Raw genomic sequence first — 25046 nt, forward strand, 5'->3', positions numbered from 1 at the left:
TAATTACTGTCTAAGGTAAAGTCTATGAAAAATAACTGGATAGTCGTGTGTGATGCATCTGTATTGGCATTTCCGGTATTATTAATTAATCCTCCGCTGAGTCGTCCATCTTAATATTACCGACTCAGAAGTCTATCTGATCCACTCTGCCCTGATTCCCAAATCGTTGTCTTGAAAGCACATGGCTCTTCTCCTGTCTCGCTTCGCTTTCCTGGCTCTCCAGAATGCTTCATCATCGTCGCTGTCTGTAGTGTCTGCTTCAAGAATAGCTCGTGGGTCCATCCTCATGTTTCGGTTGTGATTCCAGTCACTGCTAGTAGAGACTCTTGCGACAGCTTGGCCCCCTCTCTCCGCGTGTACTGGTCGCGCCGTTTTGGAAACGGGCCTGTACCGACTTGGCATGCCAACGGTATTGCGTTCAGACGGTGTAACCGAGGCGGCATATCTCTCATCACGTTGATGAATAGACTTGGCATAGTTCGAGCGAGCATATGTTGATTTCGCATAATTTGAAGATGCGTAGTTAGATGGTGCGTAGTTAGATGGTGCGTAGTTAGATGGTGCGTAGTTGGAAGGGGCATAGTTCGAGGGGGCTCGACCCGGCATCCCACTAGGAACCCCCCCGTTCATCACTGACTGCTGTGACGAAAAGTTGTCCCATGGCTGACCACTTCTTTGTTGATTGATGGTAGCCATATTTCGTAAAAACTCAGTCTGGGCTTTCAAAAAGTTGAATATTTGGTGATTGACAGGAGCAGGAGGAGGTTGTGGCGCTGCAACTGGCGTTTGTGGTCGAGAATATGATGGCATTAGCGGCTGGGCCATTGGCATGCCATATGTACCCGGCATTGAAGGTGGCTGACGCGACGATGATCCCCAGTTGAAAGCATTATTGGTATCTCGGAGTGGTTGGAAGCCATGGCTTGGGGGAACTCGACGTCTGGCCTTTGCACGTTCCTCGCTTGCTATCACACCAACAAGACCACCGGGAATGAGCTGCTGGTTGCCCATAGGCCAAAAAGGTTTAACATTTCCAGCAAAAGGATCACGCGGCAACTTGCTGGCAAAGGCTGGCATTGGGGAGCGTGGCTGCTGTCTCCTGCTCTCTGGAGCTGGTTGGATGTTTAAACCATAGTCCGACCTCCCGTCTATGGTATGCATGGGTGCTTCTCTCCCACCCGATCTCTGTTTCATCTGGAGTATGGCCAGCGGCACGTCATCTTCATCTTCATCCTCGTCCCCGTATTGCGTAGGAATATCCTCTCTGTGACCCTGAACGGTCGTCGTAAAGGAAAGTGTGGAAGAAATTCGGGAATGAGAGCGTGTATGTGGTAGTTCATGTCCTTTTGTTGTCTTCATCATCTGCTGCCGATAGCTGTCAAGATGTTGCTGCTGCCTCTTACGCTGCGTCATCTGCCTCTTGGCAAGATCTACTTCATCAACCGTATCATGATCGATCTTGTCATAATCGATCTTGTCGTCTTCGTTTTCGCCCTCATAAAAGAGCCTTTCTGTCTCTTCAAGAACCTTTCGTCTCCGCAACCTTTCGAACTCGGCCGCAGTCATGACTTTGCCTAAAGGACGATTTGATGATCGTATTGGTGGTGGTAGGGGTGATCCTATTATGGGACTTTCGGGTACTGCGTCCAACGGGGAGACATACAGGGCAGATAGGTCTTCCAAGTCTTCATCGATACGGTGTATCTGCCTTGGGCGTGAGACAGTGCTGGCTGAGGAAGGGAAGAGAGGCTCCGCGTCTGCAGAGTCGGGTGTGTTGAGGCTATCGTCATTGATGAAAGGCCACCTCGGTGTGTTGTCTGCCGTTGTTGGACTAACAAGCTGTTCAAACCCTTTTTCGGCATCATGAGGTATACTGATGCTAATATCTTGACTGTCCCATGACCGCGCGTACTCTTCAATGATGCCTACATTCGAGGAAAATTGCATTGCAGAGCGATTGTTGCGCTTGGGGAGTGCAGACGCATGGGCCTCGTTCGAAGATAGAGCTGTAGTGTCGTGTGGTTCTAGGAACGTGCCGGATTTAACGAAAGGCTGGATTTTGGCGAAATCAAAATCGAGAGGACTGGTTCTATGGAGAGTGGAAGCTGTGACGTCCATACTGCGGCCCTGTCCATAGACGTTTGGCCGTGGTGATGTTACCGATGGGTAATCATCGTGAGAGAAATGGCTGTGTGCTATCGTCGTAAGAGGCATGAAAGGCAGATAGTATGTGAGCCTAGCACAAGCAACTTGACGTTCAATTGAAGCAAGTCAAAAGGTAATCACTGAAGAGGTCGTGAGGGTAGAATCTGATGGAGCGAACGAAATCCGGCATTGGACTTGTCATCAGTAGCAAGACATCCCTTGGAAAGGCATCCCTTCTCCGAAAGGGGGTCATGTCTTGAATATCTTTCTTGAACTGTCTCATTGTGGAATCGTGGCGATCTCAGGAATGCATTGAATTTAACACGGGACGATGATCGAGAGAAAATACTATTAATAGTAGTGAGTAAAGCTTGGTCTTGTTTATACCTTGATCGTGTTTCTTCATGGACGTTCACAATGCTTGGGAGAGTCTGAGATGTGGGTACTGACTAAAATGAGATAGTGCTTATTTCAGCGCCAGATAGCTAATCACAGCCCTAACAGACAGTATCGTAAGAACAACTTGATAATGGTGACTCTACTTATACACTGGCCACAAAGCGTGCGAGAAAAACTTTGAGTAATCTGGATTATCAGCGTAGATGAGAAATGATCTCGACAGCTACTCAATATTGGAATTAATCGACGATGATGCTGTACTCTATTCGCTCAAGACGGCTAGTAAGTCTCTGTTGATAGTATGCGCTAGCTTGGGTCAGGCTCGCAAATGTCGCATCGGCCACGATAAACAACGAATCATTGATCAATCTCCGGTCCCTAATAAAGTTATGCTTAGTTGTGAAGAAAGGGAAGAAAAGGAACGCGAATGTCCCAAGCCACCGGACGCGGGAGACTGAGTCCTCGAATCCCTCCCCCCTTTCCAGTCCAATAATTATCTTTAGTTAGACAGCTGTTTGCAGACTATTTGCCCGTCCCTCTCTTTAACCCACAAATGGCGTCGTCTCCCTCAGCTCCAGCTCCAGCCCCTCTTCTCGCGTCAGATTCGGCCTCTGCACCCGAAAAAAGCGCGAGGCCTGCACCGACTGCCAAGCTCCGCAGCTGTGTTGTCTGTCGCAGTCGCAAAGTTCGATGCGATAAGCTATCCCCATGCTCGAATTGTCGCAGAGCTAATATTCCCTGCGTTGTCCCCTCCAATGACCGTACGCCTAGATGGGCCCGGCGCCTCGATCGCTTTAGCAGTGATGGCCCACGGCAGGTTGACAACAACCTGGAAGGTTATCAGGCATTGGATAGACTGCATACACTCGAGAACCTTGTTAAAGAATTGAGGAGTCAACTAGAGGCGGCTAATGCAGCCAGCAGCAGGGGTGCTTCTTCTGAAGCCGCATCGCCCCCCGAGAACACGAGAGCTGCCACCAGTCCCTCTTCAGCGTCGACAACGTTAGACGTTCAGAAGCATTTCGGCCGAATGGTTCTCAAAGATGCAAATCAAAGAAGATACATCTCCAGTGGCTTTTGGTCCCGCATTAGTGATGAGGTCAGTCAGGCACAAGCTCTTTTTCTTAGCATCTGCTCATTAATCATGCCTAGCTTGAGGGACTCAAGATGGACACTCGCAGAACGGAAGATGATGTAGAGTCTTCCGACGAAAAAGATTTACCAACGGCCACTCCGTCGACCCAAGAGCTCCATCGAGAACCTCTGGACCGGCACGCCTTCTTGTTCCAACATGGCTTGTCGCTATCACCACCTGGGAACCAGGACTTCAATCCATTACCCTCCCAGATCCCCTTCCTGTTGGACATTTTTGAAGAGAACATAAACATCATGATATATATTGTCCATATGCCTACCATCAGGAAGATGGTTCGTTCATCTCGTGGGTCAAGTCCTAAAATCGATCTCAAGAATCAAGCTTTGCTCTTCTCCATTTACTATGCTGCGATAACATCAATGGAGGACGATGATGTACTGACCAACTTCGGTGCTACTAAAACTGAGCTCAATCTCAAATTTCGTCGCGGTCTAGAACAAGCCCTTGCGAAAGCTGACTTCCTCAACGACCCCGACATTATACACGTTCAGACATTGGCCATCTTCCTTTCGCTGGCTCGGCGGTATGATAGTCCCGTGTACGTCTGGATGATGACAGGTCTCATGATACGCATGGCTCACGCTGTCGGTCTTCATCGGGACGGGTCCAGATTTCCGCATCTGTCACCCTATGAAGTAGAACAACGGCGGCGTATCTGGTGGATGGTTATCGTTATTGACATCCGTGCCTCAGAGGACCAAGGAACTGAATTCACCATCAACAAAGATAGTTTCGACACCAAGATGCCCATCAATATCAACGACTCGGATCTTAGCCCTGAAACGAAACAAGTTCCTGTGGAGCGTGAAGGTGTTACGGACATGTCCCTTGCCATAGCCATGTGCGAGTTGGGGCATGTATCCATGCAGTTGATGGCCTCGAGCCTTCAGTCAGGTGGCCTAGGCCTTGATGACCAAGCCCAGCTATTAGACCATTATCGTAAGAAGCTAGAGGAGGGCTATTTCCAGTACTCAATTGAACCTGACGATATCATCAACTGGGTTGGTATTGTAGTTACGCGGTTGGTCCTGTCCAAATTGACTCTCTTGGTGTACCTTCCCTCGCTATTTACCTCACCTAGCGATCGTTTCTCAGATGAAGTCAGAGACAAGCTACTCATTGCAGCTATTGAGATAGCCGAGCACAACCATTCCCTCAATGCCGAGACGAGGTGTCGCCAGTGGAGATGGATCTACCAGACATACACCCATTGGTATGCCATAGTCTGGATGCTCATCGAGATATCTCGGCGACAGTGGTCATCTACAGTCGAGCGTGCGTGGATAGCTCTTCACAGCGAATGGCTCATTCCTTCTCACAACAGCACGGCTAAGAATGTGCGTATGTGGATTCCACTGCGCAAGCTGATGGCCAAGGCGAGGAGACATCGAGATGCACAGCTTGAGTTAATATGCAATAACCCATCGTTGATGGAGCAGTTGGAAGTCATTGACAATTCTCTGCCTACCCCAACAGACCCGGAATCAACCCCACATGCAAAACGCAAAATAACTTTCCTTGAGCACTGGCGGACACTTGTTGGGAAGACACCACCCGAGGTCTCCAACGACACCACCCTCGGCAATGGTAGTTACAAGGCTACCTCAAATCGTACCTACAGCTCGATTGGGATCGACAACAGTGTTGCAGGACAAGCCCTGGACGGCTCGCTCGAGGCTCATCTCTCAAACCACGGCCATGAGTCACTCGAATCCGATGTCACGCAGTCCCTGCTCAAAGCAACTACATATCCTCAAAGCTGGAGTGATAACCAACCAATGGCCACAGGCGTCGGGTCATGGCTTTGGCCTGACCCAAACCTGGATACCGGAAATCTCACTGACGTGGGTGTCAATATGGACATCGACACGGATATCGACTGGAACACATGGCTACAGTCTGCCGCTGGCATGGAGATCAACGCAGGAACTTCAACGGCTTTGTGAATTAGTAGTAGGTCAGAAGAGAGTGTTGCGTACAAGAAAGTAAAATTATGTGAACAAACCAAGCCTCTGAACTATGGCTCCCAAACCACTCGAGTCGGACTACGAGTTAACACGTATTCAAGTCATAACAATAGCAAATAGAAATCTGATTTGGTAATCAACAAATGTGATAATATTGTATGATAGCTAAATTCGTGTGCCTTTCAACTTAACAAACTGATAACTACAAACAAAGTCATTTAACGAGAGTACAAGAAGAGAACATATCCAGTCCTAACAATCCGTCATACCGAGTTCCAAACGTCAATCGTAAAGTAAAGAGCGCTCCCTTGTAGGGACATGCAAGGGGTAAGGAGAATGAACGAATCCTTGCGTGTAGTCATCTTGTCCAGATCTGCACTGTCAAACTATGGTGCATGCCTTGAATAACTCAAGAGATGTTCGAGAATCGTGACCCTTTTTAGTGGGATGGCTTGTAGGTATCCTTGGGCGGCTTGTGATAGTCCTTAGAAGGAGGCTTGTATTCGTCCTTGGGTGGCTTGTGATAGTCCTTGGGAGGAGGCTTATGCTCAGAAGGAGGCTTGTAGTGGTCCTTGGGAGGAGGCTTGTATTCGTCCTTGGGAGGCTTGTAGGTATCCTTGGGAGGCTTGTCGTGATCCTTGGGAGGAGGCTTGTATTCGTCCTTGGGAGGCTTGTAGGTATCCTTGGGCGGCTTGTGATAGTCCTTAGAAGGAGGCTTGTATTCGTCCTTGGGTGGCTTGTGATAGTCCTTGGGAGGAGGCTTATGCTCAGAAGGAGGCTTGTAGTGGTCCTTGGGCGGCTTGTGATAGTCCTTTGGTGGAGGCTTATACTCAGTAGGAGGTTTGTAATGATCCTTGGGAGGCTTGTAATCGGCAGGAGGCTTGTAGTGGTCCTTGGGAGGCTTGTAGTCGTGACGATCAACGTCCTTACCAGCCTTAGGTGCCGGGGCGGCAGCGATGCCCGAGGTCAAAGCCAGAAGTGCAATAGCAGACAGCTTCATCTTTGCAGAATATCAGCGCAGATAGTGCTGTGTTGGAAGTGAATGTCTGTAAAGAAGGTATTGGATCCCTTGAGCGAGTGCAGAGACCAGAAGATAAAAGTAATTGTGAGAACGGAAGGCGGATGAGGAGTGAAGAAGAATTGATTTGAGTGAGGGAACAGGTTCTTTTTATGCCCTTCTGTGATATTACCCAAGTCTTGAACGAACCGGAGTAAAGATTCTTGAGTACGGGAATCCAGATGCGATCGTGCAGCGCTGTGTGACCATCTCTTCGTGTTGAATTCAGCTTTGGCAGCGTATGTTGTTTGCTTACATTTGGACGACGCAGAAAATCGATGCCTTCTCATCATCATGCATCGGTATGAAAGCTAATCGGCCAAATCGACCAAAGATGACTCCTACGAGCCTCCAAAACTATCCGAGTACAACCTGGCTGGGAAAGAGATGGCATAATCTTGTGCACCATGTTGTCATGTTTGTATCACCCACAGCAGTTGGTGGCTTCTTACCATGATCTGTGTGAGTTCTTGCATGTTTCATGGCGCTATTGAATCTGACGATTGTGTGTGCATATTGCACATGTAAGAGCAAACTTTACCTTTTGCTGTAGTGCCCCTGAGGCTGAAGTTGAAACTGCCAAGTCTCGTTCTCGCAGGCCACCAACATGTCCAGGTGTGGGATGCACGATTGAATGATTGGTTCGGAATGGTGGTACCTCGGGCAAAAGCAATGTCCGTCCCGCGAGCATGGCCATGGATCACGGCAAGATCGAACTGCCAAGTCACTGTGCGACGTGAATAGTATACTATTCTAAGTCTGAGATGCTTACGCACACGAACACGAGGGTCATGATTCATGCAAACCTTTAGCCCAGTGAAGAATCTCGTTGTCCCATTGTTGAAGGTATTGCCTCCTCGAATCGACGACCTTGCCTCGGACATGTCTGTCAAACTTCACGGGAGACTCCGAGACTGCTAGTGCCAACAGCTGTAGTATCCGTACCCCCGAAAAAGACGCAATATGTCTCTACGGGCCTAGATGGATCTCGCCCAGACGTTACATGCAGCTCCAAGCTCAGGAATGCGGGCATCAAGCCACATCGGGCCTCAACGTTGCGGCAAATGCAACGGTCAACTCACTGGCTAGTTAGCAATATTCTACCCTCTCCACCTCTTCATTGTCGAGGAAGCTAGACTGAAGGCCAGTTCCAAGAAACTGGAAACTGGAAACCATGACACTAACTGACATAACTGTTAGCGTAGAATTAAAGTTCAAACTTGTCACTACTGCCCGTTCATGAAAAGGCTACCGCTTCTCTCCACTTGAGCATTGTCTTTCAAAGAGACTGTCTCGATCGGGCCCAATCCATGATCCCCCAATCACCTCTATTTACCTATTCCGCTTTGTTGCCACATCGGGAGACACACAATCTGTTGTCGAATCGTTTTAGGGAGCTGATTCTGACTGGCAGGCGTATAAGCACGTAATCATGCAGACGCCTCTTGAAGACGTGATACCTGATGAATCTAATGTCACAAATACTGCTGCCGCATAGTACGCGTACATGATTTGTAGATAATTGCGATTGGTGCCCGCTCGAGGCCCTTATTATCATTAAGGCCTTTATGCATAATTCAAACATAAGAACGCGTTCTATCTCTCTCATTGCTGCAAAGGTGGACTGCTTTTTGAAGCCTCACGCCACGACCATCAATAGCACTGCCCGTTAGACCACTTGCCCAATGAGACAACAAGGCAAACAAGTAGAACCAAAAGCGTGTTGCCATTTACCTTTTAGGAATCTCCATTACCGCATACATAGTAATTTAGACTTTATTATTTATCTCGGGCGTGGTTAAGCGCGTCACATTGCGTAGCACAGCTTTCAATAGTCTTGGTTAGAGTATTTTTAGCTTCATTCGGAGACTTTTCCCTCAAAGACAGCTTACTCAAAGCAGACTGACTGACACGTGATATGTGAAACAGGCAAATCTTCGTATTTGAACACGTCGCATTAGTATGATGACTAGATGTGGTGAATGTGATTGTTGAGGTCTGTATGAAGCAAATCGCACAGCGTCAGCATCATTCTTCTGCATGATTATTGACTTCTCAGCCGCATGTTGTGTAAGCTCAGCGCATAAAGTCGTAATTTCCCGAATCCGTCGTGATCCGGAGGGCAGAGATCAATCTTCCGATCTCCTAGAATTTCCCGATTTAGATACGATACCAGCACTGCATATGTTGGATTTGACGGATACATAGTTGATGTGTAAGCATACATCGAAAAATATTAGACCCGTATTAGCAGAACCTTGCATCCACTGTTGACCCTATCATCTCTCTACTATCTACCAGCAGCATATCGTCAAGCTTTACGCTTTCTCGTCTACATTCATGCTTAATCATTGTGGATGTGGCTAATAACCCTCCGGGTAACTACACCCACTACTGTCTGTTACACGAAACACATCGATTCTCTCGTGGGCGTTAGACATCTATGATTCCATATCGGCTCAGAACTCATCCCCGAGCCAGAAGGACCAGACAACCTGTTCCCGCTCGATGGAGGATGGTGTTATCTACAATGATCTGCAAAATATTATTACACGCAGTAGACTGTTTAGGACCACTCTGGTTTTAATTGCATATTATAAGAATAACTCGATGATCGCCGTTTCATTACTCCTGCCTTATTTATTGGTCTAGAATTTTGCCTGGAGCATTGTGGTATACCGCCACGCCATGCACAATTCCAATAGTTCAGACAGGCCTAGACGCTGTTCACTCTGTGCACCCCCTCAGTTGTATGTCCTACCCACAAGCGGAACCAGCACAGAGTAAACGTGGTGACATCCTCAAAACTCTAGACTCTAATCTAGACGGCGCTGAATACGTGTTAACCGCCTACTGACACGGCCACTGAGAAGTGATACATTTTCACGGGGTGAAATACTTCCAGTCTTTATATGACTAAATGCCAACGGACATAATTATGCAAACACAGTGCCTGAAGTGATAGCAAACATTATTCAGAACAGGTTGTATACTGGACTGTGGAATATCAAGTCAAAAAGCACGGCACGGTGACCTTATGAATTTCCACGTTAAGCTACCCATGAGACACGTTCCCGCGGCAGATATATTGATGTATTTTGTCAGTTGGGATCGCACTCACGAATCAATGTTACAATCCCGGTCATGAGATGTTTCAAGAACAGTCCTTGTATTGGTCACAGAAGTAATGTTTTCTTTAAAGTAGTAATATATTCCCTGAGTATCCAAAGTCCTCAGAGAAAACTGTACGATAAGAGTCTTTCTGACTTGTAATCTTGAATAAACAGTTACTCTAAACCTATGTGACATATGGGCACCGTCCAAACTAAGTAAACACTGCACCTATCAATGTCTATTGCTCAGAGCCCACTGTTCAACCGTGCTGTGTCTTGTATTGATGTCGAAAACTTAGGTAGTATCCTTAGGTTGACAAAACAAAGACGACTGGAAGATATGGCACCCTATAGATGCCCAGTCCTCGACCATCCTGCACCTTCGAGCTGCATAAGTGTCTGGAGTCAAAATAAAGTATAAGTTAGATATGAGATGATTTTGAGAGAAACATCTATGACGTCAATGACTCAAAATGATCTCGAGGAGCAGAGAACTGACTGTATCTCACTATTCCTTTCGACCGCTAATTGCGACATCTCTCCATTCGAGTGCATCACAGCTGATGGTACCATTAAATTTCTTGTATCCGTTTCCGTTAAAGACAATGTATCCCATCCCAGATTGTGGCTCGTTCGGCGCAGGGCTTGGTATCGTATCGGGGCTCGCCTGGATGTTATTATCAGGCAACACAAGGACAGCCCCCTTCCAAAAGAACCAGAACTTGGGTTGCCGAAAGGTATTCTTCTCGAATTTCTTGAACCTTGACCGTTCTCTATCTTCTTTAGTAGAGATCTCAGAACCATGGCTGTCGTTTGCATCTTCGGAATGCTGCGGGGAATCAGCGTTGCTGCTGGTTGCTGCGCTTTCAGTTCCAGTCTGATAGTTATCATATTCCGTATCAAGGTCTTCCACAGAGCCTGAATCTTCTTCATCAGAAGCATTCTCGGCGTCCAGGATCTCTTGCAGCTTTTTTCTACTCCCCGACATGTGTACTTCGGCATCTAAAACGCCCGGCAAATGAAGAGTCCCGACAAGACCATGCTCATCAGCAGTGAAACTTTGAATAGTGAGTCTCGGTCCAGATTGTCGTTTGTGCTTCTTCCTGTTTGCGTGCGATGGATGCCCCAGAGCTATGTTTTCAGCCTTTGCGCATTGGATTTCATAAATGCCAAAGATATTTGAGATATTGGCTGTTTGTGATTTGGGTTTCCGTGAGCCTCTGTTGTGAACATGTCGAGAAGTTGAGAACTCAACTTCCCAGGAGGAATTCATTTGGAAGACGCGATGTTTTGGCACGAATAAATATCGGTGAGAGTACTGGAAGTCCTGCCATGACGACGTCTTCGAGATAATTACGGATGCTAGATCCGTTTATTCGTCGAGAAGCTAAGACGGTTGCGGAGTAGCCTCGATACCACAGTCACCATTTGATGGGAAACTTACATTGTTCAGACAGTTAAAGACTAAGTTATGTGAAATTGACGGAGAACAAATATAAAATACACTTTATTAATTAGTCTATCCTTCGTCTCCCAGCACCCCGACTACTCTGACTTGGGTGGCCATTTCACTCTCTTCTCCGCCTGCACATATAAATTGTTGGGTCGAATCAACTGGAAATAAGGGTCATACTCAATCGGTCCATCCTGCGCCAAACTGAACTTGTATCGATAGACAAGTTTGGGTAAGAAAACCTTGATCTCCTGTAAGGCAAAGTTGAACCCAACGCACATTCTCGGCCCAGTTGCGAATGGAATGTATGAGCCAGGAGGCCTATTCTTGACCTGTTCTGTGTCCCAGCGATCGGGGTCAAAACGACCCGGATTCTCCCATACGTCTTTGTTGTTGTGCATGTGATGAAGCGCTGAAATAACTACTGCACCCTTTGGGAGACGATATCCTCCTGGTAGGATCATATCAACCTTCGCGGTGCGGCCGGGCTGGAACGATGGATTGTGGAGACGCTGAGTTTCCTTGATAAATTTGTCGAGGAAGGTAAGTTTACTCGTCGTGTCGGCAGTGACTTGGGTATTTTCGTCCCAGTCGTTGTCAATGAGCTCCTGAAGGAGACGTTCTTGGTTGCCGTGGTACTTTACCAGACTGTAGATCAACCAAGATAGTAAAGATGATGTAGTTGTAAAGCCGGCAGCGGTAGCGACAAGAAGTGCCGGTGCAAATTGCGAAGGGGGGAGTTTATTGCCCTTGTTATCGGTAGCACGGAGGAAGTAATCTGACCAAGTTTAGCATGTAATAAACGGTGCAGAGCTCTGTGTGTGACTTACCCACAACGTTGTCGGCCTTGAGAGCTGCATCTTGGAGCTCCAGGTCCTCCTGGCCTTTGGAGGCTCTGGCGATCGACTCGTCCATCATTTCCATAATCCTGGCCATTGTCTGACGGACCTTCTTTGGATCACCAAAGGGCATCTGAGCGTACCAAGCACCCATGGAAGATACACGCTTGTTCAGCTCCAGGTTCTCGGCGATCTTAAGAACCATTTCGTGCAGCGGCGAGTCAACCTGCTCAAAATGAGCAAAGTCCATGCCCAACACGAGTTTGCCGACTGCTTGAGAGCCAAGTTTAAGCATGTACTGGTAGACATTCCATGCTTCACCCTTTTGGTCCAGCTCGTCAAAAACCTTGAAAGACGACTCAACCGTGCGCTGCATAGTGGGTGCATAGTGCCTGACAGCTTTTGGTCCCAGCGCAGGTGGTAGGAATTTGTGAGCAAGCCGCCATTGCTCGGTGTTGGTATCAGCCAAGAAAACTCCTGCTTCTTGGTTCTTGATAGGATGTAAAGGATGGCCGGGAACAATATCTTTCGTAAAGTAGTGATCTTCAGACAGGAAAATATTCGATAGTTCAGCGCTGTTGGTTTGGTACAGACGGTTTCCCATACTGGTTGTAGTAAAGAGCGGTCCATACTTTTCGAACAATCGTTGATGATTGCCAAGGTGGTCAGGATAGATTTCGAGATAATTGCCAAAGTATGGGATACCCGCGGGTCCGGGAACGTCTCTCACAGCGTTTCCGTCAACAGATATAGCTATGGACTCATTTACTTCGAGGATTTCAGATACGGCGTTGAGTTTTCGGCCATCGTGAATGAAACCAACGCCTGTATCACGTATTAGCTATAGTCTCTAAGCTCTACGTCATAGGGTACTTGCTATTAGGTTTGACGATTGCAAAATGGGAGGCAACAATACTCTGAAGCTCCTCAAAGTCTACAGCTGGCGGGAGTTCGATATCTCGGGCGGTAGAGACGACCTCGCCCAGCAAATAGAATTGTTTTGTTGACATGACGAGTACTGGACAAGTAATAAATTATTCAGATAACAACTGCCGCCCTGAAATTCAGTTAACAAACCAGACGTTAATCATTAATTATAAAGAGAATCCAGAAGCTGGCTCAAATACTAGACCATGACAAATAGGAACTTTGCCTTAACTCTTGCCTGGGCTCCACATGATAGCAAAATAGTATGGAAAACAAAGGGGTTATGCAACTCATCCAATGCAATGACGTTCAGGCCCGTACTCCATATGAATTTCACTGTTGCATCTGTCTGCCCCCTTCTTTTTCGCCTTTCTAGATTTCTGGGTCTTTTAAATTTACCAGATGTCATTGGACAATTCTATGCTACCACCTTTGTTCTCGGCACTCGCGGCAACTGTGCGGAATTGATAACAGTTACAGATACAGGCAAGGACCACTCTTTGATCTGAGACTGCGGAATTGCCTTGTTTCTAGGCCATGTCGCTCATCGGGATCGAGTCCGAAGCGGAGACCGGCCTCGGTTTATGTAGGATCCATAACGGGGCTCGCGCTTCGGCTTCAAGACTGGAGCACTACGGAGCTGTATCTCGGTCCGTTGTGGATGCTAGCAATCCCTGTACCCTTTCTTTTGATGAGAGACCCATCAGCATCGATAAACATGGCCAGAGCACTGTTGATGACGGTAATCTATTCTTTTGACTCGTTTATTGATGTGAACCACATTTGGAAAACGTTCAATATTTGGAGTCAATTTGTTCTTGTTTAGACCTTCATATTACAAAGGAATTCGTATTCCCTGTTAACAAAATTCAACGCCTTCCCAGTGGTAACCATATCCCACCGAAATCAACTACCTACAATGGAGGAATATACAGTTAAACAAGTGGTTGAGCATAACAAACCAGACGACGCATGGTTAATAATCCACGGCAATGGTAAGTCAAAGCCTATTTCGATTCTTACCTCTATAGTGAGACGTACAGCTCATACCTCTCAGTTTATGATGTCTCCAAATATATAAGAGATCATCCTGGTGGCGCAGATGTCTTGGTTGAGGCAGCTGGCCTTGACGCGAGTGAAGACTTTGATAATGCTGGACACTCAGAAGATGCATTTGAGATCATGGAAGATCTCTGCGTTGGCAAGGTCAAGGGCTTTGAGAAGAAGAAGCCCAAACTGAAGCCACTCGCCCCTGTAACAACACCCAAGGCCGTCACTGGAAAGTCTTCTTCTCTGTCAGCGTTAGCAAACATTACTTTTGTTCTCGCCGCTGGCTTCGGTGCATACTATTTCGGTCGTCGTCAAGAACTTGGTGTACCGAACTGGGTGCTTGCCTCTTTGAGAAATGACTCGACTGGCTCAAGCTTCATCAAAGGCGTGATCGTCGGGAGTGGATCTCTTGCCATCACAAACGCAGTACTTGCTCAGCGTTTCACTACTTCAGCTATGAAGAGCAAGCCTTTCACAAGCTATCCTGCGCACATGAAGGTTCCAAAGCGAACTCAGCAAGACACCCTTCTCCAGAGAGGACTGTTAGACCCCGTCGTCTATTCTCCCCTACCTCTAGTAAAGAAGACTCAAGTCACGCCAAATGTCCTCCACTTGACCTTCAGTCTACCAACAACGAGCACGGTGCTTGGATTGCCTATTGGACAGCATGTCACAATTAAGGCTGACGTACGGGGAGAAACTGTCGCTCGTTCATACACGCCTGTCTCAAACAACTCAGACCTTGGCATCCTTGAGCTGGTTATCAAAGTGTACCCGGACGGAAAACTGACTAACAATTATCTAGCTCACCTTGAGGTTGGAGATGAAGTTCTCTTTCGAGGTCCCAAAGGAGCGATGAAATATCAACCCAACATTTGCAAGAAGATCGGGCTGATTGCTGGCGGCACGGGTATTACACCCATGTTCCAAGTCATTCGCGCCGTTTGCGAGCATGACCGTGACACGACAGAGATTTCCCTGATCTACGCAAATAGGACAGAGCAGGATATTCTTTTGCGGGAGGAACTAGACAGGTTTGCCAGACGGTACCCAAAGAACTTCAAAGTTTATTACATGTTAGATGAACCGCCTAGCGATTGGGAGCATGGCTCGGGCTATGTCACGCAGGAATTGATGAAGGATAAAATGCCTGCTCCCAGTATGGACTCCAAGGTATTCTTATGTGGTCCGCCAGGGATGGTAAATGCATCTAAGAAGGGACTTGTTGACTTGGGCTATCAGCAACCTGGAGCTTCGGCAAAGATGTCGGATCAGATCTTTGTATTTTAAAGTAGTCAGGCACATGGTGTCAAACAAAGTATACTAAAATTCTCATGTGGGCAACATGCTATTCTTCGAAGATTCTAAAGCCAAGGCAATCCACTTTTCCTAATACCGAGGTGTGGAGTTTTGACCTTCGATCCATCGCCTTTGCGGATCCGATTCATGCAAATCGGACATCATCAACACATGCGAGAAAAACTTGACAAGTCGGGATCGACATCAGACGAAGCCCGACATTCGTCATAACTTGGATGAAAATTATACCTACAGGATGGAAGACTTTGCGTGGCGGAACTCGTAAATGATCTCGCGTGTATGTATACACGAGCTAATCCTAGCTGTCGGAGTATCGGAACTCTAACTTGAGGCGAGCCTCATTCTCTGGTTCCGCACGCTTCCGCATTGACCGGTCATAGCTATACAGTAGCCTTCACGTCACCGTGTGCCGGATTGACGGATAGTTTAGATCAAAAGTGATCGGATGAATCCCGATAGCAGTGCCTCGATCCAATCGTATATAAGATATCTTTAATAAACCTCATAAATCTTTTCTTCATATCAATTAAAATTATCACAGCCAAATAGTTGCATTTTGACGCAAGAAGGCGAGCTCAACCGACCATTCACTTATCCTTCACGAATTACAACCATGGGTTCATTCACTCTACCCTCTACGGATGGTCGCATTGTTTCTGTACTTGGTGGAGGAGTCCTCGGACGCCGTATTGCCTGCGGCTGGGCTGCAAGCGGATACGATGTTGTTATTCGCGATCCAAGTCGTGAACAGAGGGTAGCAGCTTTGGAATACTGCAACACCAGTATGCCAGAATACTCAGATTCTAAAGTCAGAGGATCTATAAAAGCCGTTGAAGACCTTCCTGGGGCTGTTGAAAAAGCCTGGTTGGTCATCGAAGCAGTACCAGAGCAGCTCCCTATCAAGATTGCGACATTTGCCGATCTCGAACGGCTGACACCGGAGGACGCCATTCTTTGCAGCAATTCATCATCCTACAAATCTAGAGAGATGGTTGGAGATCTTAGGCCCGAAACAAAGCGACGTGTCCTAAATATGCACTACTACATCCCTCCGGAGTATCGTGTCGTCGAACTCATGACAGATGGGGAGACGGATGAGAGTATCTTCCCGTTTCTGTATATGAAACTTGAGGAGATAAAATTCCACCCCTATGTAGCTCGCAAAGAGTCGACTGGCTTCATCTACAACCGTCTTTGGGCCGCCATCAAGAGAGAAGTTTTGAATATTCTTGCTGAGGGGGTTTCCACCCCCGAGGAGATCGAACGTCTCTGGAAGGAGATGTGGTATGCCAAAGAGATGGGACCTGTGACTATGATGGATGCAGTCGGTCTTGACACTGTGTCTTTTATCGAACAGCACTATATCTCAGAGCGAGGTTTGCCAAATACTCCTGTTGAGTTTCTTCAAAAATACATCGATGAGGGCAAGCTTGGTGCAAAGTCGGATAAGGGTGGATTGTTACCTTGAGTTGGGGGAAAGCCAAGTGCGTTTCTTGATGTCATTTATTGCTTAGAGCCAGTATCATACAATAGATACATCAGACTTTTAAAAGTGTTTTACATTAACCGTATATACTAATAGTCACTACTCTTCAGAATGTGAAGATCCCACTTTGTGAAGATGTGAGTTCAACTCAGATTACTCAAGGTAATCATAAACAAACCAACAGGTGCTACTCTTGATTTCTCGTGAATGTATCAATCGATATTTTTACATGTGATTGAGTCGCGGCTAGTGCAAAGCGATAGACATGGCCATCATGATAATGTTTCCAGGTCCAATGTCAAGGCTGGTACGCCTTGAAAACTCTCGGGCATAGTATAAGTGAAGTTCCACAGTTCAAAGTCCCTCAAAGTCTTTGAGCTTCCACCAAATGCGCCGCCGAAGCTCAACTGAAACTTGGGATTGGTGTTGCCCGAGACGTTAACTCGCAAGTTCGGTAAATCTTCCCAGCTTTCGATCGTAGGTTTACCTATGAAGGTTCCCACAAGTAAACTGAAGACCGAGCTTGAGTTTCCTCGTGGGTATGACAGATGAAGTTTGCCGGGACCAACCTCGACATCCAGAGCCGTCTCACTTGGGTATAGCTTTTCACCAGATTAGTATTGCTGCTACAGATAGGCTATATCTGAAAACTCACAGAAATAAAAGAGATTTCTTTCCCAGTATCCCATTGAACAACGGCAGGGTTGTACGCTTCCTGACTTTGAGCAGGACCACCCAGAGAGATTTGCCTGAACGACTGTGCGCCAATAGTGAGATCCTTGGACACCCAAGTCGAAATGTTGCGAGGAACAGTGTCAAACGGAGGGTAGAAGGTACTGGCGGTGAAGTTGTGTTCTCCTTTGAAAGTTGTTAGACCCGCGAAAACATGTTTTGGGATCAATTTCTTATGACTCTTAGCCAATACAGCAAAGAGAGGGGCCCAGGCATAGTCAGCCATGTGCGACATAACTTGTGGCTACAATAATCCATATTAGCTTCTCGCGCAAAACTGTCAAAGTTGTGATATCTGACCTTTTGGATGAGTGAGGAATTTTCTTTTCCAATGAAAGCCCAGAACCAGAGAGCCATCAGACTGAGATAGCGGTTCATATCATATCCGTATGAGCGATCCCAAGGTCCAGCCATATTTTTCATTCCAGGATGCCAGAGACTGCCGACTGCTTCCCAGGTGTGCTTGATCATTTCAGGCCCATGCTTTGCCATAATTGAGTCTTTGGGCAAATACTTGCTCCACAGTGTGAGACCGTACAGAGAGACACCAGTGTATGTGCCCGAATTGAACTCAGACAGAGTGTTGGCACGATCGAAAAGGTCAATGATTTGTTGAGCATACATCTCGCCGCTTCTTGTCATGTTGGACTCTTTCAGACGCCGGCCAGTCCATCCTGACATGAAGGCTCGCATGATGGCCTGTAATTGATGATTAGTTCATGTGCCAGTATGAGTGTTAAGCAACTTACTGGATTGCTATAGGATGGGTACAAGTTGTCCTTCTTAGGGTCAAGATTACCAAAGCGATACTCATCACCCTTGGTGGCATTGTGAAGGGATTCGAGCATAAGCTCCTGTGTCGGCTTGCTGATGAGCTTCGGAAACTCCTCTAGAGCCATGATGAAAGTAGTTCCAATGAATCCTCTCCAATTCGGATCCCATGTGTGGTATATGCTAGGGGGGTAGGTGGCTGACCCCACTAAAGGTTCCTCGGGCGACTGTTGATATGTGCCGTACCTTAATCTCTATTAGCTCATAATGTTTCCTCGATAGAATATGATAATCTCACCATTCGTCAGCAGGGTCTTTGTACTGGCCACTTATGATGCCTTGGATAATCTTCTCGGCTTCAGAAACATCGTGTCCTTTGTTCCGAGCCAAGAGGCCAAAGGCATACCATGCCGAACTTCGCGTCTCATGTCGAAGAGCAGCTGTAGCACTGACGTCGTACAAATAACCGGCTTTGCCATCGTAGTATGTATCCATCCAGCCCATACTTTCCGTGAAAAGTTCTTTGGCATTGTCTGACAACACATCGATATATGAGGAAGCAGCCAAGCCATTGTGGCCACTCAAGGCCAAAAGGGCCAATGTGAACTTGCGCATCGCTGCTGTTGTGATGAAAAGAGTCCCCTGTCGGTGGAATCAAAAGAACTATTGAATCCAAGAAAGACACAGAACCAAGTTCTCAAGGAAGATTTTTAAGTATCAGACTGTGAGTTGCGGAAGCTGTTCACCGGTGTTTGCCTATCTACTAAAATTATCGGCAATCTCTCCGCTTCTCCAGGTTTACTATCAAGATTAAGAGGGGGAAATGTAACGATCATCGGACATCTAACCCAAACGGTGCATTTCTCACGATGCTACGTAGCACGACTAATTTTTATCGGATATGAACCTTCCAAAAATTGCCAGAGTCATTGAATGTTCTTTTATGGTAGAGGTGAATTAGAATTGGATACAGATACAGGCTCGGTTTTTTCCCCCTGGTTGACAGACGCGTAGATATTGGAAATAGCACTGCAGGTTTTGCAACTGGGTATGCTATGCACAGAAACAATTTTGAATCAGCAGCATGGTCTATATCGACGACTTGCTCTGAACGCGATAAAGTTACTTGAAGTATTTTTGCGATATTTAGTTAATGCTATCTAGAGTGGTAGAACACTAGCAAACGCGCGAGTGAAATATCATGAGGTAACCCTGCTCAACTGTCCGATAACAGCCAAACCAATAAGGCGCTAACTAAAACTAGACACTTTCTTGGATTAGCAGGCCAAGCGCTTCCGATTACGGCTGGCTGAGAACTATTCGCTTCTGTGCTTTCGACAGTATCTTCACTCACGATACGAGAGTTACAGGCACCAATTTTAATGTAAGGAGTGGTCCATCTCTGTGTCTCTTCAAATACTATAATCGCTATGGCGCTGCTACAGAAAATACACCCCAATTGTCGGTGTCCAGTGAGCCTTGGTTTGGCAGACAAGGATCCAATCTGCACAAGGTATCAACCAACACAACCCCCAACCCCCTCACCTCAGAATGAGGGGTTGTATATTTTGTAACGCACTCTGCAGAGGTTTTCTTATTGATAAAAATGTCCAAAAATCATGCAACTTCTACATTTACCCCCTGAGATCTTTAAACAAATCTTCAATTATATTGGGCCAGTATTCTTCCAATAGGACTTAACACACCTTGCTATCAGCAAGAAATGGTTCGAATTCGCCCAATACACATAAAATCAGGATGTAACATTTTCACCGAGGAAATTACATGAGTTCATCTCCTCACAGATGGCAACCAAACCAGACGTACTCAGAAGCAGCCTGGAAACTTTGACCATCAAGTTTGGTACTCATCAAACTCCGGTCAACTCATTTGGCTCTCGGGAAGCTGCCGCTGGAGCGGGGAGTTACGAGGCCCCATGTAAGAGCTCGGACAGAGACCTGGAACAGCTTGCTACCATCATACAACAAGCACCAAAGTTGCATTTTCTACGCATCGAGGCTTACGGCTCACGGAGATCTGATCCGCTCGAAGGTTCCGAGGATCGTATTTCATTGAACTCCATACAAGTCGTCTTCACAGTAAATCATTTGACTTCCTTGGCGATAGATCTTCCTGGAGGGGTCTTAACTTCATCGGGAGGGCGAGAAGAGGCTTGTCATATCTGTCCAAACATTGGCGCCCTTATTCATAAACTCAAATATCTTCGCCTGCGTGTGCGCAACATCTGTCCTGATGCTCGCAGACCCTGAGATTCTGCGGATGGCTTACGACTGAACAGACTTATCGTAAATTTGAGTCTTAAGATGGATTTACCTGGTATAACGTCCGCAGCGCATTCTAAGCGATGTGGTCCTCCGAACGAAGGAGGATTCCTCCAGCTTGAAGCGGATATGCAGGAACAAGCAAAGAAACTTGGAGCGAAAATGGTGTCACCTAAGCTTATAAGAATCCTTACTCATACGTTTCCTCAACTGGAGACACATTCACTAGATGTTTTGAGTGGTGGTACAATGCTTCTAGAAGACAGGATGCGATGGGATAATGACGGTAACATTTTGGAGGATGAACAGGGTGCAGGATCAGATCTTTCTGAGGATGAATCTCTGTTTTGGTTCGACACAGAATAATACTGAAGACTCACATTGAATCTGGCATGTAATATAAATGTATTCCTCTTGTTTTTAATTCTTCAACATGGAGTTCTAAGTTTTCTCTTTGCTGGATTTCATCAATCAAGTATCACATATCAACGTTATTCTTGATTGGCGATATCTACAGTAAAGAACTACTGTTTTATTGGTAATGGGACTGCAAATTAATGATAGCAATGGCTGTATTTCTTTCTACGGTTAAACATTGGCGAAGTGGATGAGTATTCACCTCGCCGCTGAACGGATGTTAAAACTGAATTACATTTGTTTTTATTCAATGTCCTTTAAAAAGTTCAATACATAAGCCGTGATTGCCAGCTTAAACCGTATGTGTTCGCAACAGCGATGGAGCCTTCAGAAATTAGGGGATGACTCTCACTAACAAGAAGACCTATGTGCTAGTGGATTTACCAACAGTACGCTACTAATAACGTTGTACCTTTGGTTAACGACTCCGAGTGCAGGGTAGATCTAGTCGGACGAAAGTCATACTTAAATAAAGATTATATCAGGATCTCAATGACGAAACAATCAGGTAATGACTCGACTATAGTATACAGAATCTCAGGCTAGACCAAAATCATGATGGTGGCCTCGTAACTCTGGGTTCTAGCACACCACTAGGGTCCATCGGAAGTCGCTTCACTTGACGCGTTCAGGTGCGTACCGAACTGTCTACTCAACATTCAACAAGTGTCTCAACCACATCGATTAATGGTTGGGGTGATCGGATGTAAGGGAACTTTTGCCAAGACACGGAAACGACGTATCAAGATAATGATGTGCTTATCGTCCGCTTTTGACTCACATGCCCGGGAACTATTGGCACATCACGAAAACTATTATGAGATTTCATTGGACACTCGCGTCAAGCCACAGAAGCCATCATCTGCAAAAAAAACCTCCGTATTGCTCCTGTCGCTCTGGAAACAAAAAGCTTATCAATAATGGCTTCTCACCTTTTCTCCTTGCATATACGATGACGAAGATACTTTTGTTGTTGTGCCAAGTCCGGTTGCGGTAAACGTTGTGAAATAGGTATAAGAAACGAGTGAAGGCGATACATTCGCTATCCGTAAAACCTGGCTGTGTCATTTACCATCTTGTTCATCTATTAACTAACTAGATCTTCACAATGCGCGGCTTGATTATTCTGGCTTCCCTGAGCCATCTGGCGACAACCCTGACAATTCCAACCTACCCCAAGAAGAGAGCCCTGTCAGCTGGCATTGCCATCTACAGCTGCACCACGCCAGGAACTGTCGCACTCACTTTCGATGACGGTCCGTTTATATACACAGAGTCTGTGCTTGATCAACTTGCTTCCGCGGGGTTCAAGGCCACCTTCTTCCTCAATGGATATAACTTGGGCAACATCGAGGACTACCAATCCACGGTAGATAGAATGATCAATGAAGGACACCAGGTTGCTTCCCACACGTGAGTACAAGTGCCAGTCCAAAAAATAACATCAAGACTCTAACGAACACCCCCAGCTACGGTCACCCTGATCTTGCAGCCCTCAACGACTATGATGTCGAGCAACAGATGGTATTGTTGAGTAACCAGTTCACCCACATGATAGGTAAGGACCCTGTCTACATGCGTCCCCCTTACTTTAGCTTCAACGACCGAACACTTCAAGTACTTGGTCAGCTGGGGTATAAAGTAGTTATTGCTGATATCGACACCGACGATTGGCGCTATTCGTCTTTTGGCGGTGCCGAACCCTCTCTAGACTTGTACAACGCTGGCCTAAACCATGGAGGCTCGATTGTTCTCATGCATGACGTCCATCAAAACACCGTGCAGGACATACTACCCCGTATAATACAAGCGACACGTCAAAGCGGACGAAGAGGTAATTATATCGTTGATGGTTGACGAACATTGCTGACCATTGTTCAGCGGTCACAGTTGGAGAGTGTCTCGGAGACCCTGAGACAAACTGGTATCGGGTCTCGGGAGGGTCTGGAGGAGGGTCTCATAGAACAGAGTGGAACAGTACGGAAACTCAAGACAATGTTGTCGTGGTTCACACACCTGCACCTGAGAAGCTGGGAGTGATTGTTTAAGGGGTATTGGCATAATTACTTTGATCTGGTGCACATATTACAAAACAAGTTCTCAACTTCATTAATATTAATTTCCTCCTCATCGATGCTTCTGAGGGCTTCAAATTATAACATAAATTCTCATTATATCAAGTCTTTTTTTTGGCATTTTAATCTTGTTACATTGCACCGAGAGAAATGTATACAAGCTGTTGTTAGAAAAACATGAATGTAACTGTGAAGTTAGGAGTCGCATCTTACGGTTTTCAATAAGAAATGGTCTTCATGAACAGCCAGAAATGGCTTCGTGTATTGTTTCTTTTATCTAAGCACTTCGGTGTGTCCATAACAAGGTGGAACCTTGGATAGCAAGTCACGATGACTGCATGTTGGCTGAGATGTGACGTCTCTCAGTCTGTGTATGTCGGAGTGACATTCGCTGCGACATAACCTCCATCATCTTACAGTTGAGCCTATTAGATCTCGTCGCGGACCTCGCCCTCGGACTTGGGGTGGATCATCAGATCCAACTCTTCTGTGATGTCCTGGAATTCGAACCTGCTGCTCTTACCGGCAACAGTAATGTTGGCACCGTCGGTAGGGAGGGCAACCACGTAAATGCGATCGGTCATCTGTCGGGCAGAAGTCGTCAAGGCGTTCTGGAGACGGCTGGGCAAGAATCCCAAGAACTCAACCTCGTTGAACTGCTGAGTCTTATCCTGGTAAACTGACACGCCACCGAAGGGATGATCCGGTGTCATATTCTCGGCAACCAGAAGGATTGTGTCGTTGTATCGCTCTGGGAAATGCAGAACGTTGGCAGTCTTGAACTCGTGGTAAGGAGTCTGCTTGATCACAACGGGAGTTCCAACCTTGTCGCGGACGTCGAAGCGAATGAGCTGCCCAATGATGTTGTCGGGAACAATCATGGCGTTTCCAACGTGAGCAATGCCGGTGAAGCCGTAGAGACGAGGTGGTTCAAGCTTATCAGCAACGTAAAATGTCGAGATTTCCTTCTCAGGTGTTACTCGTAGAATGTTTGATGCGTAGGTTCCCAGGACATATGTGTTCCCATCAGGTCCAAGACTGGCATCCGCATAGCCGGCATAAAGGCCGTTGTTGAGACGCAACTTATTTGTAACCTCTTTCGTCTTGAGATCAATAGTCATCAAGTGGTCGGGTCCCGACACGTTGAAACCATCACTGTAGAAAGCGTCTCCATTGTCAATCACGACTTCGAGAGTGTGAGGATTATACGCATCAGGTCTCAGGATGATTCCGCTAGCATGTAGCGGGTTCGGGCTGGCTGAATCACCAGCGTGACTGAGACCTGGGAATTCAATGGTGTCAAGAACAACACCCTTGTAAGGATCCCAAGTACTGACAGTGGCGTTGTATAGGTTGCTTCAAGATGATGAGATTAGCGAGGGGATATTTTCATAGCCAAGGATCACATACCTGACGTAGGCAACGCAACGTTTCTTGTCCCAAGCGAACATCTCGGGATAGCCCATATAAATGTCATAGTTGATGTTGCCTTTAGGCAATGGTGGGCATTGTGTGCTGAGATAACCGTTTTCAGAGAGCCATGTTGAGGCAACTTCGCCAATGGAACCGAGATGGCTCAAAATAACTTGTGGCAACATCGTGTATACTATTCAATAGCTGATGAGTATACTTGTTTGTGCTTGTTGTAATGGATAAGAAGCAATAGATAGATATGTAGAGGGCAGAGATATGCCTAAATAATTTTTATTTCTACTTGATATAAAACACGCACTACTCTGTACTCACAGGAAAGTTCAAAACACACCGACGACTTGGAAGGCCGTGTCAAAGCCAGCTTCCACCGCCTCATCCGTCAAAGACAGAGTTAAGAATGGCTCGGCCCCTTCGCATTGCCCG

General features: G+C 46.6%; 11 protein-coding genes across 11 annotated transcripts; 5 read left to right on the forward strand and 6 right to left on the reverse strand.

Moving 5' to 3' along the window:
- Nucleotides 1-132: 132 nt before the first annotated feature.
- FGSG_03552 (uncharacterized protein) lies at nt 133-2214 on the reverse strand (the record flags this gene model as incomplete). Its single annotated transcript, XM_011323854.1, has 1 exon — nt 133-2214. One exon carries the CDS (start codon nt 2212-2214, stop codon nt 133-135), a length of 2082 nt encoding a protein of 693 aa, XP_011322156.1.
- Nucleotides 2215-2549: 335 nt separating this feature from the next.
- On the forward strand, nt 2550-5646 carry FGSG_03551 (uncharacterized protein; the record flags this gene model as incomplete). The annotated part of the gene is made up of 5 exons (XM_011323855.1): nt 2550-2583; nt 2650-2657; nt 2748-2826; nt 3048-3643; nt 3697-5646. 5 exons carry the CDS (start codon nt 2550-2552, stop codon nt 5644-5646), a joined length of 2667 nt encoding a protein of 888 aa, XP_011322157.1.
- Nucleotides 5647-6106: 460 nt separating this feature from the next.
- Nucleotides 6107-6667, reverse strand: FGSG_03550 (uncharacterized protein; the record flags this gene model as incomplete). The annotated part of the gene is made up of 1 exon (XM_011323856.1): nt 6107-6667. One exon carries the CDS (start codon nt 6665-6667, stop codon nt 6107-6109), a length of 561 nt encoding a protein of 186 aa, XP_011322158.1.
- A 3678-nt stretch (nt 6668-10345) lies between these two features.
- Nucleotides 10346-11110, reverse strand: FGSG_03549 (uncharacterized protein; the record flags this gene model as incomplete). The annotated part of the gene is made up of 1 exon (XM_011323857.1): nt 10346-11110. One exon carries the CDS (start codon nt 11108-11110, stop codon nt 10346-10348), a length of 765 nt encoding a protein of 254 aa, XP_011322159.1.
- Nucleotides 11111-11382: 272 nt separating this feature from the next.
- FGSG_03548 (uncharacterized protein) lies at nt 11383-13139 on the reverse strand (the record flags this gene model as incomplete). The annotated part of the gene is made up of 3 exons (XM_011323858.1): nt 11383-12068; nt 12121-12954; nt 13007-13139. The coding sequence occupies 3 exons, from the start codon at nt 13137-13139 to the stop codon at nt 11383-11385; spliced, it is 1653 nt and encodes a 550-aa protein (XP_011322160.1).
- An 836-nt stretch (nt 13140-13975) lies between these two features.
- Nucleotides 13976-15396, forward strand: FGSG_03547 (uncharacterized protein; the record flags this gene model as incomplete). The annotated part of the gene is made up of 2 exons (XM_011323859.1): nt 13976-14051; nt 14114-15396. 2 exons carry the CDS (start codon nt 13976-13978, stop codon nt 15394-15396), a joined length of 1359 nt encoding a protein of 452 aa, XP_011322161.1.
- Nucleotides 15397-16039: 643 nt separating this feature from the next.
- FGSG_03546 (uncharacterized protein) lies at nt 16040-16894 on the forward strand (the record flags this gene model as incomplete). The annotated part of the gene is made up of 1 exon (XM_011323860.1): nt 16040-16894. The coding sequence occupies one exon, from the start codon at nt 16040-16042 to the stop codon at nt 16892-16894; it is 855 nt and encodes a 284-aa protein (XP_011322162.1).
- A 290-nt stretch (nt 16895-17184) lies between these two features.
- FGSG_03545 (uncharacterized protein) lies at nt 17185-19030 on the reverse strand (the record flags this gene model as incomplete). The annotated part of the gene is made up of 5 exons (XM_011323861.1): nt 17185-17514; nt 17568-17888; nt 17945-18343; nt 18394-18661; nt 18714-19030. The coding sequence occupies 5 exons, from the start codon at nt 19028-19030 to the stop codon at nt 17185-17187; spliced, it is 1635 nt and encodes a 544-aa protein (XP_011322163.1).
- A 1190-nt stretch (nt 19031-20220) lies between these two features.
- FGSG_12416 (uncharacterized protein) lies at nt 20221-21063 on the forward strand (the record flags this gene model as incomplete). The annotated part of the gene is made up of 2 exons (XM_011323862.1): nt 20221-20647; nt 20768-21063. The coding sequence occupies 2 exons, from the start codon at nt 20221-20223 to the stop codon at nt 21061-21063; spliced, it is 723 nt and encodes a 240-aa protein (XP_011322164.1).
- Nucleotides 21064-22222: 1159 nt separating this feature from the next.
- Nucleotides 22223-22971, forward strand: FGSG_03544 (uncharacterized protein; the record flags this gene model as incomplete). The annotated part of the gene is made up of 2 exons (XM_011323863.1): nt 22223-22527; nt 22584-22971. 2 exons carry the CDS (start codon nt 22223-22225, stop codon nt 22969-22971), a joined length of 693 nt encoding a protein of 230 aa, XP_011322165.1.
- A 646-nt stretch (nt 22972-23617) lies between these two features.
- On the reverse strand, nt 23618-24809 carry FGSG_03543 (uncharacterized protein; the record flags this gene model as incomplete). The annotated part of the gene is made up of 2 exons (XM_011323864.1): nt 24600-24809; nt 23618-24545 (listed from the first exon to the last, which is right to left on the reverse strand). The coding sequence occupies exons 1-2, from the start codon at nt 24785-24787 to the stop codon at nt 23618-23620; spliced, it is 1116 nt and encodes a 371-aa protein (XP_011322166.1). The 5' UTR covers nt 24788-24809.
- Nucleotides 24810-25046: the final 237 nt, after the last annotated feature.

This window comes from Fusarium graminearum, chromosome 2, assembly GCF_000240135.3.
Source record: "Fusarium graminearum PH-1 chromosome 2, whole genome shotgun sequence".
NCBI lineage: Eukaryota > Fungi > Ascomycota > Sordariomycetes > Hypocreales > Nectriaceae > Fusarium > Fusarium graminearum.